Genomic DNA, 19,525 nt, shown 5'->3' with positions numbered 1-19,525 from the left:
CATCTCTGGAACATAAGAACTAGGATGATCGGTAGGGGAAGAAAGGGATAAAGAAAGTGGGGGTAGTCAGAAGGGGGAATGAAACATGAGAGACTATGGACTATGAGAAACAAACTGAGGGCCTCAGAGGGGACGGGGGTCGGGGAATGGGATAGACCGGTGATGGATAGTAAGGAGGGCACGTATTGCATGGTGCACTGGGTGTTATACGCAACTAATGAATCATCGAACTTTATATCGGAAACTGGGGTTGTGGTTTATGGTGACTAACATAATATAATAAAAAATCATTTAAAAAATAAATAATTAATTAAAAAAAAGGCAACCTGTTGAGTCGGAGAAGATATTTGCAAATGACATATCCAATAAAGAGTTAGTATCCAAAATACATAAAGAACTTATACAACTCAACAACCAAGAAACAAATAATCCAATTAAAAATGGGCAGAAGCCATGAACAGACATTTCTTCAAAGAAGACATCCAGATGGCTAACAGGCAGATGAAAAGATGCTCAACATCACTCATCATCAGGGAAATGCAAGTCAAAACTACAGTGTAATATCACTTCACACCTGGCAGAATGGCTAAAATAAAGAACAAAAGAAACAACAGGAGTTGGCGAAATTGTGGAGAAAAGGGAACTTATGTGCGTTGTTTATGAGAAAGCAAACTGGTGCAGCCACTTGAAAAACATAATGGAGCTTCCTCAAAAAGTTAGAAATAGAATTATCTATGATCCATTAATTGCACTACTGGGTATTTATCCAAAGAATATAAAAAATACTAATTTAAAGGGATACATGCACCTCAATGTTTTTAGCAATATAATCTACAATAGCCAAATTATAAAAAGAGCCCAAGTGTCCATCAACAAATGAGCCCAAAGTGGGTAAAGAAGAAATGGTATATATGTAATGGAATATTACTGAGCCACAGAAAAAGCATTAAATCTTTGCCATTTGCTATGATGTGGATGGAATTAGAGAGTATAATGCTAAGTGAAATGGGTCAGAGAAAGATAAATACCACATGATTTCACTCTTATATGGAATTTAAGAAACCAAACAGCAAAGGGAAAAAAAGGGAAAGAGGCAAACCAAGAAACAGACTCTTAACTATAGAGAAAAAACTGAGGGTTGCCAGAGAGGAGGTGGGTGGGTGGGGGATGCTTTAAACGGGTGATGGGGATTAAGGAGGGCACTTGGTGATGAGCACTGGGTATTGTATGGAGTAGCTGAATCACTATATCGTACACCTGAAACTAAAGTAACAGTGCATGTTAACTATGCTGGAATTAAAATAGAAACCTAATAAACTTAGTAATTAATTTTTTAAAAGGAATACCGTTGTGATAATATGAATGGACCTTGAAGGCATTATCCTAAACAAAATAAGTCACACAGAGAAATACAAATATGATATGATTTCACTTACATGTAAACTCTAAACAAAACAAGACAAATGGACAGACCAAAAACAAACCGTCTTAAATACAGGAAACAAACTGATGGTTGTCAGAAGGGCGTTGGGAGGAGAGGTCACAAAATATATGAAAGGGGATTAAGAGGAACCAACTGTAGAGAATTGTTGAATTAGTATGTTGTACATCTGAAACTCATATAACTCTCATGTCAAATACACTTCAATACTTTTAAAAAATACACATTAAGAAGCCACCACCCAATACAATGGCTAAATTTACCCCTTAGTCTGCCAAATGTTAGCAAGAATGTGGAACAACTAGAGCACGTATCCATTGCTTTTGGGAGTGTAAAATGGTGCAGCTACTTTGGAAAAATAATTTGATGGTTTCTCATTATACTTAACATAAAATCAACAGTTCCACTCCAAGGTATTTACCTCAGGGATATAAAAAACACCAATGCATATACTCAAAGGGCCATATCAGTGTTACTCATAGTAACCAAAACCTAAAGGAAATCCTTCAACTGGTGAGTAAATCAACAAATTATGGTATAACTATATAATGAAATTCTATTTAGTAATATAAAGAAAAAAGTATAGGTACAACAGTATGAATGAATTGCAAAAGTACTTTGGTACCTAAAATAAGGCCGTTACACTGGCTTACATACCATATGATTCAACTCACAGTTACATAAAAAATCAGGATTGGTGAGGAGCCAGGAATGGTCACAGCTTGGTGGAATATATTAAGCGATGGAGGGATTGAAAATATCCAAACAATGACAAATGTGGTAAGTTCTGAGGGATGAGCAGGAATTTACTAAGCACACAAGAAGTGGAAACATAGAAAACTGTTACCAGAGGAAATACTATAGGCAAGTGAACTTAGTTTTGATACAATCTGGCGTGTTTAGTTAACTCTTTTCAGCATTTTATGATTGCAAATGGAGAGGAGTCTTGAAGGAAATGATGTCAAAAAGATATTCTTATTTACATTTTTTTAACAAAGCATATTTCTCTGACTCTTGATAATTATTCACAATTTATTCTGTTGACAAATGCACCTTATGATATGATAAACAAACATTAGCTAATAATAATAATAATAATAATAATAATATATGGTATAATTATTTAACATGTTAGCTAATAATTACACATGCCTTTTAAAATATATTAATCCAGTTATATTATTCTCCATAGGATTTAGCAGTATTATTGCCTGAATATGCTAATGTGATTATTTGTCTTCCTCCCTAAGAAGATAAACTCAATGAGACAGAGAAATTGCTTTTCAGATTAAAAAGAGTATTAGTTGGGTATTAACAGTGCCAGAGCTACACACAGAGCATTCATTCATTATATGTGCATGTTAAAAAAAATGTTCAAATTATTGAGAGTGTTTATTATATATGGACTGAACATTTAAATTTTAGGCTTCCTGAAGACAATAATTCTCTTAATTCTATCTAAATATCCACTATACTTACTAGTTATCAGTATCCTAAAAATTTCATGACCTATGTTACATTTATTATAGTTTGGGGGAAAAAGCCACAATAGGATAAAATGTAAGTTTTTCAGGAGGAATCAATTCCTGCTTATTTGCATTTAGGTCTCTGCTCAAATATTACTACCAGAGAATTAGTTTCATGCATATTATTTGAACTGGCAATTTGATGCGTTCTTCTTTGTTCTCTTGCCTTTCTCTATGTTTTTTTATCTCCTTATAGTTTCTGATAATAAATTTGCACGTTTGTTTTTATTGTGTGAAGAGTTTGATAGAATTATGGGAGGAAATGGATCTCTTTTGTCCCTCTACATTAACACTTCAACCCCTAGATTAGTGTCCAGTTATCACAGACAGACAGCAAAATTTAGATAAATGAATAAATTAATTCATTTAGTCTCTGAGCCTTAGTCCACAAAGTAGGGGTATGTACGTGTGTATGTGTGTGTACGTGTGTGTGTCTTTCAGAAAAAAGAAATCAAATATATTTACAAAGTAATCATAAGTTACAAAGGCTAACCAATTATGGTTTTTCATTTAAAGAAAATTCAGAAGAAATTCAAGAAATTGTTTTCTAGTTTAAGGGGAAGATACTAACCAGTTGACTTCCTTTATTTCAATAGATGTATAGAGGTATTAATTAATTAATTAATTAACATAATGAGGTAGTAAATTAATTTTGCTGATTTTCACACCTTTATTTATTTATTTATTTATTTTTTAAGATTTTATTTATTTATTTGACAGAGATAGAGACAGCCAGCGAGAGAGGGAACACAAGCAGGAGGAGTGGGAGAGGAAGAAGCAGGCTCACAGCAGAGGAGCCCGATGTCGGGCTCGATCCTATAACGCCAGGATCATGCCCTGAGCCAAAGGCAGACGCTTAACCGCTGTGCCACCCAGGCGCCCCTTCACACCTTTATTTTTAATTCATCGTTAGACAAAATGAAATCCCTCTATGTATGAGAATCAATAATTCTCTGGTAAATAAGATAGGAATTTCTAAGGGCCAGATGTGAACCACAAGAAATACTCAAATGGAGGAGGCCTTTCTAACTCTGATATATCTGATACACATTCTAGAACTGTCTTTTGGTTCTTGTGAGCAAATACTCACACACACACACACACACACACACACTAATGCACACTACCAGGACCATTGCCTTGGTCTCCCTGACTCTTGTCCCCTGGAAACTCTGCTAAATATATTAATTAATCATTGGAGAGAGATGGTCCCAGTAAGAGTCACTAAATTACTCAGCCCAGGAAGGTGCAATGATGGTGCATGCCCTAATCTCGGTGGTGGGGTGTGTGTTCAGCTCCAATCTATCCTGGTCTCCCAGTACCCATACATGTTCTCCAGAATAACCCAGTGTGTCCTGTGGCATGATGTCAGGGTGTGGCATCCATGAAGACTGAATCACTTTTGATCCTAAATGCCATCTTTATGGCTCCTGTTATTTCAAAAATTTTAACACTGAGCTATATTTAGATAAAATCAATAAGATGAAGTATCAGGTAAGTAAGGGAGAAGACAACCCAAGGTATAATTTCCTCAAAAGTTGACCAGTGTGTAGTTTCAGGTTTCTGTTGCAGGCAAAGAGAAAAGCATGAAATCATATAATTTTGAGTTCAATGTGATACTACGTATTTTGCAGATTTAGAGGTAAGGCTGTCCCAAACTAACCAGAAATCCTGTGATTCGTGCTTATTGTACCTAAGATACATTCCCTTCTAGGAGTGGGCCTTGTAATCTAAACATCTCATAATATTTTGAAGAGTTGACATTGATATCACTTTAAATTTTTAGTCTCCAGGGAGGGAAGTGAGAAACCAATACTGTGTTAGAATTAACTTTCCTGATAATTCGGTTCACTTCAGTATTAGAATTCTTTATAGCAATAAAAGACAAAAAAATAAAAATCTAAGCCAACTCTTTTAATTTCTAGCTAATCAGAAAACTGGAAAATGTAATAAACTTGCTTAAGGTAGTGAATATTAGTGACTGCCAATATTTTACTACATGGATCACTAGGTGCATTTAATCATATAGCATTGCCACGAGAATGTGGTGTTCTATCTATGAAAAAGAAAACTTCATTTTAGAATAAAAAAGCAAGTTGACTAAGAATGTAAAGCAATTATCAAAGGCATGATTATTATTACCCATATATATTTATTTTCCCTAATTTTTTACTAGTATAGCATAGGTAGTGATGTCAAGAAATGGGCATGAAACCAATACATCTTGATATATCCACTATTCATATAATTAATTTATATATTTAGAAGACATAGCCCCTTGAATTCTTATTAGATTCATAATCCCCACCATTAGATCATAGCTTTCCATACTAGATTATCAGTATCTGATCATTGCCCAGTATAATTTCTTTCATGTTTTGTATAAGGCAACACTAGATATGCAATTTTTAAAGAAAACGCAATTTCCTTGCTTTCATGATCAGGTTAAGAGTAGAGGCACAACAACGTCTTCCTTTACTCATTCATTCTTTTTTTTCTTATTTCTCTAGGTTACCTGAGTTCTTCCTAACCACAAGCAGTCCTAATTCCAAGTGAAGAGAAACCAAACATCCTGATAACTCATTTTGGCTTCAGTTTTCAGAACAATTTTTGCAGTAAGTCAAAGTCCATGGTGAATAAGTACCTCACAAAAGACATTTGGATGAAAAGTAAATATTTAATTCTACATGAAAATTAAAACAATTGTAAAAATAAGGATATACTTCAGAAGAAAATGATTGTGTAGTTTTTATTTTGTTCAGTAACATTAAAATAAGAAAAAAGAACCAAACTGATACAGTGGCCAAACGTTCTTCACCAAACTGAACTCAGACTCCTCCCTCACGTGGGAAATCTGTGGCTGCTTTTAAGTGGTTAATGTGACAATGCAGAAAGCTCAGTGGTAAGCTCTCTCTTTCTAATTCTTAATGAGTTTTTCAAGGAACAATGTCACCTTTCTACCACCATCCTCTCAGAATCGTAGTGTGTATAAATTAAGGAAACCATTAGTTTATAAAAAGAGATCCATTTACAAGCAAAAGAGTAGGAAAATGAACACATTTATACCTGTGCACAGCCTGCTGTTGGAAAAATAGAAGTCCATGGTCTCGATGCTTATTCTTTACCTAAAAGAATTATGTGAGCTTGTTAGTTCATGAAACAGAAAATTAGTGTAATCGAAAACTCATAATTCTAGTTTCTCTGTGTGCTTCTTTAAGTATATTTCCCCAATTTCCATCTTCTCTGGCCATATAAAGTGTTTCCATTGCAAATGAAATTTTCTTTTAATGGGACATAAAGTCACTGAACATTTGCATAACCATAGACTCAGTACAGGAACTATATTAGAAAAAAAAGGAAAGAAATTGAAGAGAAGATAAGGCATGCTCAAGGATGTGTGATCTTTGCGCTGTCATTGTTTTACATGCAGATTACATGCAGAATTTTTCCTTTCTAAAATGTTTATATAAAAGAATGTAGAGAAATACTTCACTAAAAAAGCTAAATAATTAGCATGGATTGTTAGAGTCACTTCGATTCCAGATGGAACATTATTTTATTGAAGTTAAAAAATTGAACATTTAGTTAATTAACTAGAACTTAAATAAAAATTTGTAAAAGAAATAGAATGCTTTATTTTACATTACACATTTCAAAGCAATAATAATAGCTACCTTTGAGTAAAGAATATAATGAGTCAGTCTTGGGCTGAGTTTTTAACAACGTTGTTGGATATCACTTTGGAAAAACTTTATGATACGCGTAGGAGTATTTTTACCTTTTGATTTATGAGGAAAAAGGTTTATATTGTCAAATGAACATATTTGTCATTACACACAAAGCATATAATTGTTCTAAAAACTTATCACTTATCTTCTAGGTTATACTTTTATAGTAATTCCCTTAATTCAACAAACACTATGTAATTAAGCAATGAACTTGGTTTTTCCAGCATGAAGGCATAGAAGATAATCTCAATTTTCTTTGAAATACTCATAGTATAAAATACTAGCCTTCAATTGTTAAAATCTTAAGAGACATCAGCACCATTAATTCCAGCTGAAAATGTAGCCTTTCCAGTTGTGTTATATAGACCAAAGCTTTAATTTTCTATTGGTATTTATTTCATGAAGCAATGGAAATAAACAATGCCAGTGCAGAAGGATATTTCATCTTGGTTGGCTTCTCGGACCAGCCCTGGCTAGAGGAAGTACTTTTATTAATCATCTCAGTCTTCTACATCCTGAGCTTGGTGGGCAATGGGGCCATCATTGTGGTGTCTCAACTGGATCCTCCACTCCATACTCCCATGTACTTCTTTCTCACTCATCTCTCCATAATTGACCTCTGCCACATGACAACCATTGTACCTCAGATGTTGTTCAACCTTCAAGGCCAAGACAAGTCCATCAGCTTTGTGGGCTGTGTGGTGCAGTTCTTCATCTCACTAGGACTGGGAGGCACTGAGTGTGTCCTCCTGGCCTTCATGGCCTATGATCGCTATGCTGCCATCTGCCAGCCTCTGCACTATATGAACATAATGCCACCTCACATTTACTGTTCACTGGCAGGAGCCTCTTGGGCAATTGGTTTTGGCAACTCGGTAGCACACACAGCGTATGGTATGTCATTGCCGCGCTGTGGCCACAATATGATCCACCACTTTTACTGTGAATCAGCCCCAACAATCCAGCTGGCTTGTGGGGACATCACTTCTTACAAAAAGGTGATATTTGTTGTGAGTATTATTCTTATAGTTTTGCCACTATTGTTTATAATAGTGTCCTATGGATGCATCACCTGGACAGTTATGGGCATTAAGTCATCTGAAGGAAGAAAAAAGGCATTTGTGACTTGTGGGTCCCACCTGACAGTGGTTTCTTTCTTTTATACCACCCTTATTTATATATATATGAAACCCAAACAGACTTTCTCTAAAGATGTTGACAAATTCGTGGCCCTCTTTTACAACCTAGTTCCCCCAATTATAAACCCTCTAATCTATACCTTGAGAAACAAAGATGCAAAAGGAGCAATAAGAAGGTTATTTCTGGGGAAGAAAGGGAGAAAAACATAATTTCTTGATTGAAGTCTCAGAGATAATGGAAAAATAAATAAAATCTAGTGCAGGAAAAAAAGTGTTTGAAGTTTTTAAAATCAACTGTAATTATTATTGAATAAGCTAAATAATACCCTGTTGGAAGAAAATGTGTAAATCTGGACTGAACACAAAACATTTTCCTATTTGCTTTCTCTAGCTCTGTAAAAACTTCTAGGTAACATGGAGGGAATAGTGACTAAAAGTGTGAACTGATTGCATTTGCCATTGTATTTTTCTTCCATGTCTTAGAGTCAAACATTTATACATGAGACTTGTTTCTTTATTGTTTCATTGACTGTTCCAGATGAACATTATTAAATTTCATAAAATGACAAAAGCTGACATTTGTTTTGAGTGTCTTATGTGGAATTAAACAGGGTCATTAAATCAATTAAGGGAATTTGAAGACACTGGATATTAGCAAGAGCAGTGAAAGGCCATTGTTAACCTTTATGTAACTTGTCGTGGAAATCATTATAAAACTCTGTCACTCAAATTTTTTTAATTAAACTTTTTCAGAAAAGTGTAGATTCACTTTCCATTTTATGAAGTGAAGCAGAGGAGAGTCTGAGAAGTCTTTATGCTCTTTCCCGAATAGTAACGTTTTCAAAATTAATGTATCCAAAAGAGGATATTAAAACTTAACGGAAGAGTTCCATCACTAAAGATCCTTTCCGTTGCCTAAATAGTCACTTAACTCCTACCCCTAACCTCTCCTTAGCTCTTGGGTTCATTAATCCCAACTCCATTTCTATAATTTTGTCCTTTGATAGATGTTACATAAATGGAACCACAGAGTAGGTGAACTTGTGGAATTGCCACTTTTTTTAATGCAGAAAAATTATCTAATACTAACATGTTTTTTGTGTATCAATAGTTCAATCAAATTTAATATTTTTTCACTTGTGGTTAAGTATGCACAACACACAATTTACCATTTTAACTAATTTTAATTGTACAGTTTTGTACCATTGAATCCATTCCCATTGTTGTGCAACTATCACTACCATCCATTCCAGAAGATTTTCCTCTTTTAAAACTGAAACTTTGACACAATTAAAAATAATTACCATCTTCCCTTCCCCACCCCTGGCAACCACATTCTACCCTGTGTCTCAATAAATTTAACTTCTCTAGATATTTCATATACATGGAATCATAGAGTTTTTGTCCTGTTGTGATTGAATGAATAACGATGCTATGAAATGGGCATACAGACATCTCTTTGAGATGCTACTTTCAATACTTTATTTTTTAAAAAGATTTTATTTATTTATTTGACAGAGAGAGAGACACCCAGCGAGAGAGGGAACACAAGCAGGGGGAGTGGGAGAGGAAGAATTAGGTCCCAGCGGAAAAGCCTGATGCGGGGCTTGATCCCAGGACTCTGGGATCATGCCCTGAGCCGAAGGCAGATGCTTAACTACTGTGCCACCCAGGCTCCCCTACTTTCAATACTTTAGAATATTTATTTAGAAGTGGAATTTCCAGGTCATATGTTAATTCTATTTTTAATTTTTTTAAGGAACCACCATATTCTTTTCCATGTGGATGCACGATTTTACATTCCCACCAGAAATACAGAGTTCTGATCCTACACATTTTCACAAATACTTGTTATTTTTTGTTTTATTTTGGCAATAGCCATCCAAATATGTGTGAAGTACTACTATGTGGTTTTGGTTTTCAATTCAATGATTTAATGACCATACGGATCTTTTCATGTGCTTATTGGCCATTTGTAGATCTTCTTTTTGAATAGTGTCTATCCATGGCTCATGACTGAAATATTGTCCCCAAATTCCGTGACGTGCATTTTAAATCTACTAAAAGTGTCTTTTTGTGCACAGGATTTATTTTGATTAAGTGATATTTATCTATGTTTTTTTTCCTTCTGTTCTTTGTGTTTTAGTTGTCATAGCCAAGAAATCATTACAAATTCAATGCCATAAAGTTTCTCTGCTATGCTTTCTTCTAAGAGTTTAGCTTTATGACCCATTTTGAGTTAATTTTTGTATACAGTCAAGGTAAAGATCCAACTTTATTTTTTTTGCAAGATGATATCCAGTTTTCTCAACAATATTTGTTAAAAAAGGCTTTTGTTTGTTTTGTTTCTTAAATCCCACATATGAGTGAGATCATATGGTATTTGTCTTTCTCCAACTTATTTCATTTAGCATAATACTCTCTAGCTCCAGCCATGTGGCAAACAGCAAATTTTCATTCCTTCTTATGGCTGAGTAATATTCCATTATATTTTTATAAAACATGCACACACACACACACACACACACACACACACCACCTTCTTTATCCATTCATTTTCTATAGACATTTGGTTGCTGCTGTATTTGGCTACTATAAATAATGTTACAATAATCATATGGGGTGCATATATCTTTTTGATTTAGTGTTTTTGTTTTCTTTAGATAAATACCCAACAGTGTAATTACTGGATCATATGGTATTTTTTTTTCTTTTCTTTTTTTTTTTTTTGATGAAACTCCATACTGTTGTTTTTTTTTTCATAGTAGCTGCTCCAAATTACATTCCCACCAACAGTGTGTGGAGTTTCCTTTTTCTCCACATCCTTGCCAACCCTTGTTAATTCTTGTCTTTCTAATTCTAACTATTTTGAAGCGGTGTGAGGTGACATCTCATTGTGGTTTTGATCTGTTTTCCTGATGATTAATGATGATTAGCATCTTTTCACCTGTCTGGTAGCCATTTTGGAAAAAATGTCTACCCAGTTTTCTGCCCATTTTTTTAATCAGTATTTATTTATTTATTTATTTATTTATTTGTAATCCACTTATGTAAGTTCTTTGTAGGTTTTTAAAATTAATTGCTTATCAGATATAACATTTATGAAAATCTTCTCCCTTTCAGTAAGTTGTCTTTTAATTTTGTATATAGCTTTGTTTGCTGTACAAAAGCTTTTTATTTTGGTGTAGTCACAACAGTTTCTTTTGCTTTTGTTTACTTTATATAAAGAAACATGTCTAGAAAAATGTCACTAAGACCAATCAAAGAGCTTACTGCCTATGACTTTTGCTAGAAGTTTTATGGTTTCATGTCTCATATTTATGTCCTTTATCATTTTGAGTTTATTTTTCTATATAATGTAAGAAAGGGTCCAATTTCATTCTTTTGCATATTGCTGTCTGGTTTTCTCAGGTCCGTTTGTTGAGATTGTCTTTATAAAGACAGTCTTTTCCTCATTGGATATTTGTGTCTCCTTTGTTATAGTTAACTTACCGTATATGTGTGGGCTTATTTCTGGGCTCTCTTCTGTTCCATTGGTCTATGTATCCACTTTTGACCAGTACCATAGTGTTTTGGCTACTACAGGTTTGTAGTATATATTGAAATCTGCGATTGTGATACCTCCAGCTTTGTTATTCTTTCTCAAGATTGTTCTATGTAAGTTCTTTTGTGGTTCCATACAGGTTTTAGTATTATTTGTTCTAGTTCTGTGAAAAATGTCGTTGGTATCTTGATAGGGATTACATTAAATCTGTAGATTGCTTTGGATAGTACAGACATTTTAACAATATTGGCCCTTCCAATCAATGAGCATGTATTTTCATTTGTGTTACGTTCAATTTTTTTCATCCATGTTTTATAGTTTTCAGATTCCAAGTGTTCAGCCTCCTTTATTCATTTTATTTCTATTTTATTCTTTTTGGTACAACTGTAAATGGAATTTTTAAAAAATTTCTTTCTGCTTTTCATTACTAGTGTATGGAAATGCAACTAGCTTCTGTGTATTAATTTTTTATCTTACAACTTTACTGAATTTTTTTTTTATCCTGGCAGGTTTTGGTGGAGTCTTTAGGGTTTTCTATGTGTAGTATCATGTCATCTGCAAATAGTAAAAGTTTTACATTTTTTCTCATCAATCTGGATGCCTTTCACATTTTTCTCTTCTCTAATTGCTGTGCTTAGGACTCCCAGTACTATCTTGAATAAAAGTAGTAAAAAGGGACATCCTTATCTTGTTCCTGACCTTAGAGGAAAGCTCTGTTTTTCCCCACTGAAGATGATATTAGTTGGGGATTTTTCATATATGCCCTTTATTATGTTGAAGTATGTTCCCTCTAAAACCACTCTTTTGAGAGTTTTTATTAAGAATGGATGTTCAGGGACGCCAGGGTGACTCAGTCAGTTGAGCATCTGACTCTTGATTTCTTGGGCTCCATGATCAGCAGAATCTGCCTGAGAGATTCTCTCTCTCCCTCTCTCTTCCTCTTTGCCCTTCTCTCCACCTGCTATGTTCTCCCTCTTTCAAATAAATAAATAAATAAATAAATAAATAAATAAATAAAGTCTTAAAAAAAGAATGGATGTTCAATTCTGTCAAATGTTTTTCTACATGGATTGAGATAATCATTATTTTTATCCTTCATTTTATTAATACAGTGTATCAGATTTATTGACTTTCATATACTAAACCATCCTTGCATCTCCAAAATAAATCCCACTTTCCATGCTGAATAATCCTTTTAATGTATTTTTAAATATGGTTTGCTAATATTTTATTGAGAAATTTTCATTTATGCTCATCAAGAATATTGTTTGTAGTTTTCTTTTTTTGTAATTAATGTCTTTTTTTTAGAGTAATTCTGGCCTCACAAAATATTTTTGAAAGCTTTTCTTCATCTTCTCTCTTTTTTTTAATAGTTTGAGAATAGGTATTAAATTTTCTTTAAATGCTTGGTAGAATTCAACTGTCAAGTAATCTGGTTCTGGACTTTTGTTTGTTGGGAGTATTTTTATTACAAATTCAGTTTTGTTTCTAGTAATTGGTCTGCTCAGATTGTTTTCTTTTTTCCTTCTGATCCAATTTTGGAAAATTGTTTCTGGGAATTTTTCCATTTATTCTAGTTTTTAAAAATTTTTGTCATATAATATTTAATAATATTCTCATATAATCCTTTGTATTTCTGTGGTGGCACTTTTAACATCTTCTCTTAATTCTGATTTTATTTGGATCCTCTCTTTTCTTGATGAGTCTGTCTAAATGTTTATCAAGTCTCTTTATAGTTTTGAAGAACCAACTCTTGGTTTCATTAGTCTTTCCTATTGTTTTTGTTAATTTCTATTTCATTTATTTTTCCTCTGATCTTTATTATTCTTTTCCTTCTACTTTGGACTTTGTTCTTCTTTTCCAGTTCTTTGTGTGTTAGGTTAGATTGCTTATTTGGGCTTTTTCTTGTTTCTTGAGACAGATCTGTTTTATTATTAGAACTGCTTTTGCTGCTTCCCAAAGATTTGAGCCATTGTTTTTTCATTTGCATTTGTCTCCATGTATTTTCTGATTCCTTTTTTGTTTTTTTCATTGACCTTTTGTTGTTTAGTTGCATACTAGCTTCCTAGTGTTTGTGCTTTTATCAATTTTTATTTTCTTGTGATTGATTTCTATTTTCATACAGTCATGGTTGAAAAGATGCATGATATGGTTTCAATCTTTTTAAATTTTTTGAGACTTGCTTGTGGGCTAACGTGATCTATCCTATAAAATATACTATGTGCACTTGAAAAAGAGTCTGTATTGTGCTGTTTTGCCATGGAATGCTCTGAATATATCTGTTAGGTCCATCTGGTCTAAATGTCATTCAAAGGCATGGTTACCTTGTTGATTTTCTGCTTGGATCATCTGTCCACAATGTAAGTAGATAATTAAAGTCCCCTACTATTATTGTGTTATTGTCTATTTCTTTTATGTCTGTTAGTAATTGCTTTATGTTGTTAGGTGCTCCCATGTTGGTTGCATAAATATTTGCAATTGTTATATTCTCTTGTTAGATTATTCCCTTTACGGTTATGTAATGTTCTTTGTGTCTTTTTATATTCTTTTTTTATCGCTGAACTTGTTACTATTTTTCTGTTGTTGTTTCTCTTAGAAAATCTCATTTTTGACTCTACTCAGACTTAGAGGTAGAAGCTCTCAGAGAGGACAGCCTCATTCTCTTGACATTCTGTTCCTAATGTTTTTCTTTGACCTCCTTCATTCTCTTGGCCAAAAGTTTAGCATATTCTGCAGCCTCTTCTTTATTTTCTTTTAGTTCACCGTTTCTTCAGAGTAATACACCAACGTTTGCGTTGGAGGACATGTGTAGTAACAAGATACTGAATCTTGGATGCTTTGGTTCTAGGTTTCTTACCTTCTTTGTTGAGGGATTTTAGAGAGATTAAAATGTTTGCAGGTTTTGCTCACTCTTTTGGGCCCCAGGTAAAAAGGCACAGTAGTATCACTGAGTCTAGGAATATCCTTCTCCCCTTTTTTATAATGATCAAGTTGAGTACACTGAGATTGGCATCCACAATGCAACCCTGAATAGATTTGCACTTTCTTTCTCCAGTCCTCCTTAGTCTGTAGCAGGCTGAACAGATACTTCTCCTAAACTTGTAGAAACAATCTTGTGTGTGGTCATACCATGTTAAGGCTGTGTGTAGTGTACCTGCATGGCTATGTGTGCTGTGGTGGGGGGTAGGGTAGGGGGTGTCCCCATAGCATTCCTTTCTGAGGATACCCTGGAGGAATAGACAGAGAGCTGAAGTGGACGTGGGATAGGACATTCCCAGGGCTTCCCATGTATAGTGTCCTTGCAGAGCAGTTGAAGCTAAAGTGGATGCATGCTGGGGAGTCTCAGGGCTCTGTACAGAAGGAAGTCTGTCAGGGCAGTTGAAGCTGAAGGGGGTGCAAGCCAGGTTATCCCAGCATGCTCAGTACAAGGGCCACTTTGGCAGCATGGTTGCAGCTGAGGCAGACATGGGCCAGAGTTTCCTAGAAGGTCCCATGCATGGGGCACCCTGGCAAGACAGTTGGAGCTAAAATAGGAATGAACCAGGAAGTCTCAAATGTCAGTGCTCTGCACTAGACGTGCTCTTTTAAGTCATTGAGAGCAAAGTGGTGCAGGCCTTGAACGCTCCATGGTGCTTTCTGCCTGTCACTTTGGCAAGATGACTAGAATAGCAGTGAGTGCTGACCAGGCATATCCAGGTGTGCAACATACAGGGCCACCTTAGTGGGTCAGCCGGGGATGGCCTGGGTTAGGGATCCATAGCTCACTTAGGTGGTTGACCAGTGAGGGCACAAAGACCATGCTCCCATTTACATTATCAAAGTCATGGGAGAATGTAAACCATGGTGCTTGCCAGCCCCTCAAACCCAGAAAGTCTTCCCACAGCTCACCTGTCATTTGGCAGAGTTTTAGGGCTAACTTTTATATTCTAGTTGCTCTTTTATTTGTTTATTTGATTCTGAATAGGTGGTTACATTTTAAATTTATTTCCAATCATTTAGAGCTGAATCAATGGGAAACAAAGGTGCTTTTTAGCTCTGGCACCTGCTGCTCCCCCCAAATGTCAAGGACTGAGCTTTCATGCCCTTATCCCCAGTCAGCTTATAGAGGAGTCACTTCCTTGCTTCCCCAGCCCTCAGACCCACCCAGCAAGGACTTTCAGACCCTGCCCATGATAAACCGCACTGTCCAGGAGGATCCAGGCTTTCTCCCTCTGGCAGAGAAAAATGCAGGCCTCCTGGATAGTCACTGCATCCCCGGGTGCCTGAGAGAGGCCTCTCCTGCCTCAATTCCTCCTTCTTTCCTCTCTTCCCCCAGAATGGCACCCAGTGTTCCCAGGCCAGGTGCATATGTTGGGATGAGGTGGGTGCTCTCACGGTTTGTCTGGTGGTACATGTATCAGTTTGGGGTTATGGGGGGCATCTTCTCTCGTGGAGTTGAAGCAGGCATTGGGGGAGGTGAGGCCTGGTGCCCCTCAGATGAAGCACTCCTTTCTGCTGCTGTCACCTTCTCCCTTCAGGGCTGCATCTGCACTTTAGGCAAACTCTGTGCCCCTGGCCTCATTGGTGTGGTATGTGCCCCTGCGTTGGCACAGGTAGTGTATGTACCATGGGGAGGAAGGGGCAGATCTGGAGGAAAGGTACAGCCATGATCATGGCGATGTCTGCCCCCACAAGGTGATGAATATGCCAGGGCTGTGACACGCTGTTGGGGCTGCTCATCGCTGAGAGGTGTGGGGCACCCGCCGGGCCAGAGGCTGAGAGCACAGCAAAGTGGTGGCGAGGGTCATGCCTGCCTGCTTCTGACCCTCAGCAGCCTATATTCTAGTGCTCTTTTAAACTGTGGCTTTTTTTTTTTCTGTGCCCCAAAGCATCTGGGCTGGTGTGGGTTAGTGGCCCGGGAATTACTGAGGCAGCAGGCTCCCTATAAAACCTGGACCCTGTTCCCTCTGTTATCAGGGTGGAGGGGGAACATAAACCCTGGTGCTTGCCGTCCTCTCTGCCTCAGGGAGACTTTCAGCAGTTTTCCCACTGTAGGCAGAGTTTAAGGGCTGAGTCATTTATGTTCTAATTTCTGTTTTATTTTGTATTTTATTTTATTTTTTTAATTTCTTTTATTTTATTTAGTATGTTCCGTTAACCAGCATATAGCAGATCATTAGTTTTTGGTAGTAGTGTTCAATGACTCATTAGTTACATATAACACCCAGTGCTCATCACATCACGTGACCTCCTTAATACCCATCACCCAGTTACCACATCCTCCCACCCCCTTCCCTTCTGTAACCCTCAGTTTGTTTCCTGGAGTCCAGAGTCTCTCATGCATCTGTTTTAAATCACGACTTTTGTGTGCTGCAGGGCATCCAGGGCTAGTGTGAAATAGGGGTCCAGGGATGCCTGAGGCAGCAGGCAGGGTAGGGTGCCCAGACCCTGCTCTGTCTGCACTATCAGGTGGAGACGGACCATAATCATGGCACTGGCCAGCCTCTGTGATTTGTAGAGATTTTCAGCACTTCCCTCACCATTTGGCAGGGTTGTAGGGCTCCTACCTTTATGTCTAGTTGCTCCTTTAAACCACGGCTTTTACTATGCCCCAGGGCAGATGAATATCCTCACACTCTCTCACTGTGGCTCCCGACTGCAGTTGTCAGCACGGGAGGGGGGTGGGGGCTCCCTTTGCTACTGTACTTCCATCTCTTTTGTCATTCTCTATGAGGCCTATCTGGTTGAATAGAAGCTGTTCAGTCAATTTTCAGTTCTTTTTAGAAGGATTTGCTCTATCAGTTGCTGTAGATTTGGTTTCTATGAAAGATGTGAGTTTAGAATCTTCCTACCTTATCATGTAACACCAGGCATTTTCCCAGTAGGGACTTCTGTTTTGCAGTTACAGTTAAAATAAACATAACTATGTATATTTTAAAATCTGAATATTCACATTTAACTGAGAAAATATCAATAAAACGAGTGAGTGTGAAAATTGCCAATTTTTTTGATGCTCTGTTTACCAACAATGTCAAGAATAATGTAATCTAGTGAGAAGGCACAATTATTTATTTCTAAAATGGAATCTAGCTTGGAACTGGGAGTGAGGGACAGGTAGCATCTTTTTTGGGGTAAAACAAAAAAGGAAAACAATATGCTCAGTATATTTTGTTTCTCATAGTCTTTCTTGGTAGTTACTTTTAAATGAGAATATGGAAAAGAACAGTTAATAAATTGAGAGTATGAGAGTGTATTTTTCTGACTTGGTAGTGGAAGTACATATATGAAGTGCTTATTTCTCATCATGAATCGTTAATGAAGAGACATAAAGTAAATTTAAATTGTTTAAACACTAAATAATTCATCTAAATGAAAACAACAACAAAAAAGTAATTTGTAACCCAGACAACTGGTAAACATGTAATTACTTACTTTTATTGAATCCCTGAGAATAAGTGTCAGAAATAAAATATAGACTTTGTTGTGAGGACTACCATCTATAAAACATACACAGCTCTCTTCCCCATGGCTCAAGCTCTGAATTTAAATAAGCATGTATTTTGTTCAGTTACACTTAAAAGAGGAAAATCTCCCTTATTAGATTAAGTAAACAAGTTTAACTGGTGTGAAATTGGGAAATACGGTAATGCGGTTTGGCTCAATAGGAGCTGCGCGACTGCATGACTTGGAAACACTTCTTTGAACATCATGCTTGTAAGGAACACAATTTTTTTGACAGAAGTGTTTTCAGAGCCACTTTCATATCCTTGTTCCTTAAAGTGTAGATAATAGGGTTTAAGGTTGGGGTCACCATGGTATAGAAGAGGGAGATAAACTTGCCTTGGTCCTGAGTATAACTGTTACGTGGTTGCAGGTACATGTAGATTATGGTGCCGTAGAAAATGATCACGACTGTAAGGTGGGAGGAGCAGGTGCTGCAGGCTTTGTGCCTTGCTTCCACTGACTTTATCTTCAGCACAGCTTGACTGATGAAGCCGTAGGAGATAAGAATGAGTGCTGGGGGGATTAGGAGAAACAGGACACTGACCACAAAGAGCACCAACTCATTGACTGTGGTGTCCACACAAGCCAATTTGAGGAGAGCTGGTACTTCACAAATAAAATGATCGAGTCTGTGGTTGCCACAGAGAGGCAATTGCAAGGTAAAAGTAGCATGGATCAGGGAATTGGCCAAACCACTGAGCCAGGAGACGGATGCCAGTTGTTGACATAGCCTTGGGTTCATGACTGTCACATAGTGGAGGGGCTTGCAGACAGCAATATAGCGATCCAAAGCCATTACAGCCAGGAGGATACACTCAGTGGAGCCCAGGGCTAGAGAAATATAGAGTTGTACCACGCAACCACCATAAGTGATGGTCTTCTCTGGACCTCGCAGGTTAACTAGGGTCTGAGGTGCAAGGCTAGTAGTGAAGCAGACGTCCAGCAGGGAGAGGTTGCTGAGGAAAAAGTACATAGGGGTGTGGAGAAGGGGATCCAAGTATGAGAGAATGATGATGGCAAAGTTCCCCACAAGCGTCAGGAGGTAGAAAAAAAGGACAAATACAAAGACTGCAGCCTCCAGGCGAGGGTGGTCTGAGAAGCCTAGAAGGATGAAACCCATCAGGGAACTGTCATTGGCCCTTTCCATTTCTACAGAGGGAACTGCTTCTGCTAAGAGGGAAGTGAGAACAGGTACATTTGAAACAATTTATCCTGGAATCACAATGTACAAATTGAAGGGGTGAAGGAAACGAATTTGTGCAACTTATTAATTTCTTACCCTCAATAGGTTGCTGACTCAGAATATCAATCAAATCCAATGACTCTCCAAAAGTTTTGAGTGTTTTCAACTTTTGAGTTGTCTGGACACTAATTGGTAAAACCAATCAAGTGTAAATTTGCACATATATCAAAAAACATGAGGTCCCTTCTACTGAAATTAACTATCTCTCAAAATAAAGAAGACTTTAAAACAAAGACTGTAACAAGAAACAAAGGACACTATATAATCATAAAGGGGACAATTCAGTAAGAAGATATACCAATTATAAATATATATGCACCTAATATGAAAACACCCAAATACATAAAATGGTTAATAACAAACATTAAGGAACTAGTTCATAAAAACAATAAAACTAGGGGACTTCAACACACCACTTTAA

At 36.6% G+C, this 19,525-nt stretch overlaps 2 protein-coding genes across 2 annotated transcripts; one reads left to right on the top strand and one right to left on the bottom strand.

Moving 5' to 3' along the window:
• The first annotated feature begins 7,102 nt into the window (after positions 1-7,102).
• On the top strand, positions 7,103-9,989 carry LOC113247497 (putative olfactory receptor 2B8). Its single transcript, XM_026488591.2, has 2 exons — positions 7,103-7,705; positions 9,981-9,989. Exons 1-2 carry the CDS (start codon positions 7,103-7,105, stop codon positions 9,987-9,989), a joined length of 612 nt encoding a protein of 203 aa, XP_026344376.1.
• Positions 9,990-18,063: 8,074 nt separating this feature from the next.
• Positions 18,064-19,008, bottom strand: LOC113247469 (olfactory receptor 2G3). Its single transcript, XM_026488566.4, has one exon. The coding sequence runs from the start codon at positions 19,006-19,008 to the stop codon at positions 18,064-18,066; it is 945 nt and encodes a 314-aa protein (XP_026344351.3).
• Positions 19,009-19,525: the final 517 nt, after the last annotated feature.

The sequence above is a fragment of the Ursus arctos genome, unplaced genomic scaffold (genome assembly GCF_023065955.2).
Source record: "Ursus arctos isolate Adak ecotype North America unplaced genomic scaffold, UrsArc2.0 scaffold_5, whole genome shotgun sequence".
Classification (NCBI taxonomy): Eukaryota; Metazoa; Chordata; class Mammalia; order Carnivora; family Ursidae; genus Ursus; species Ursus arctos.
This window is presented reverse-complemented; position numbering and strand designations above follow the sequence as displayed.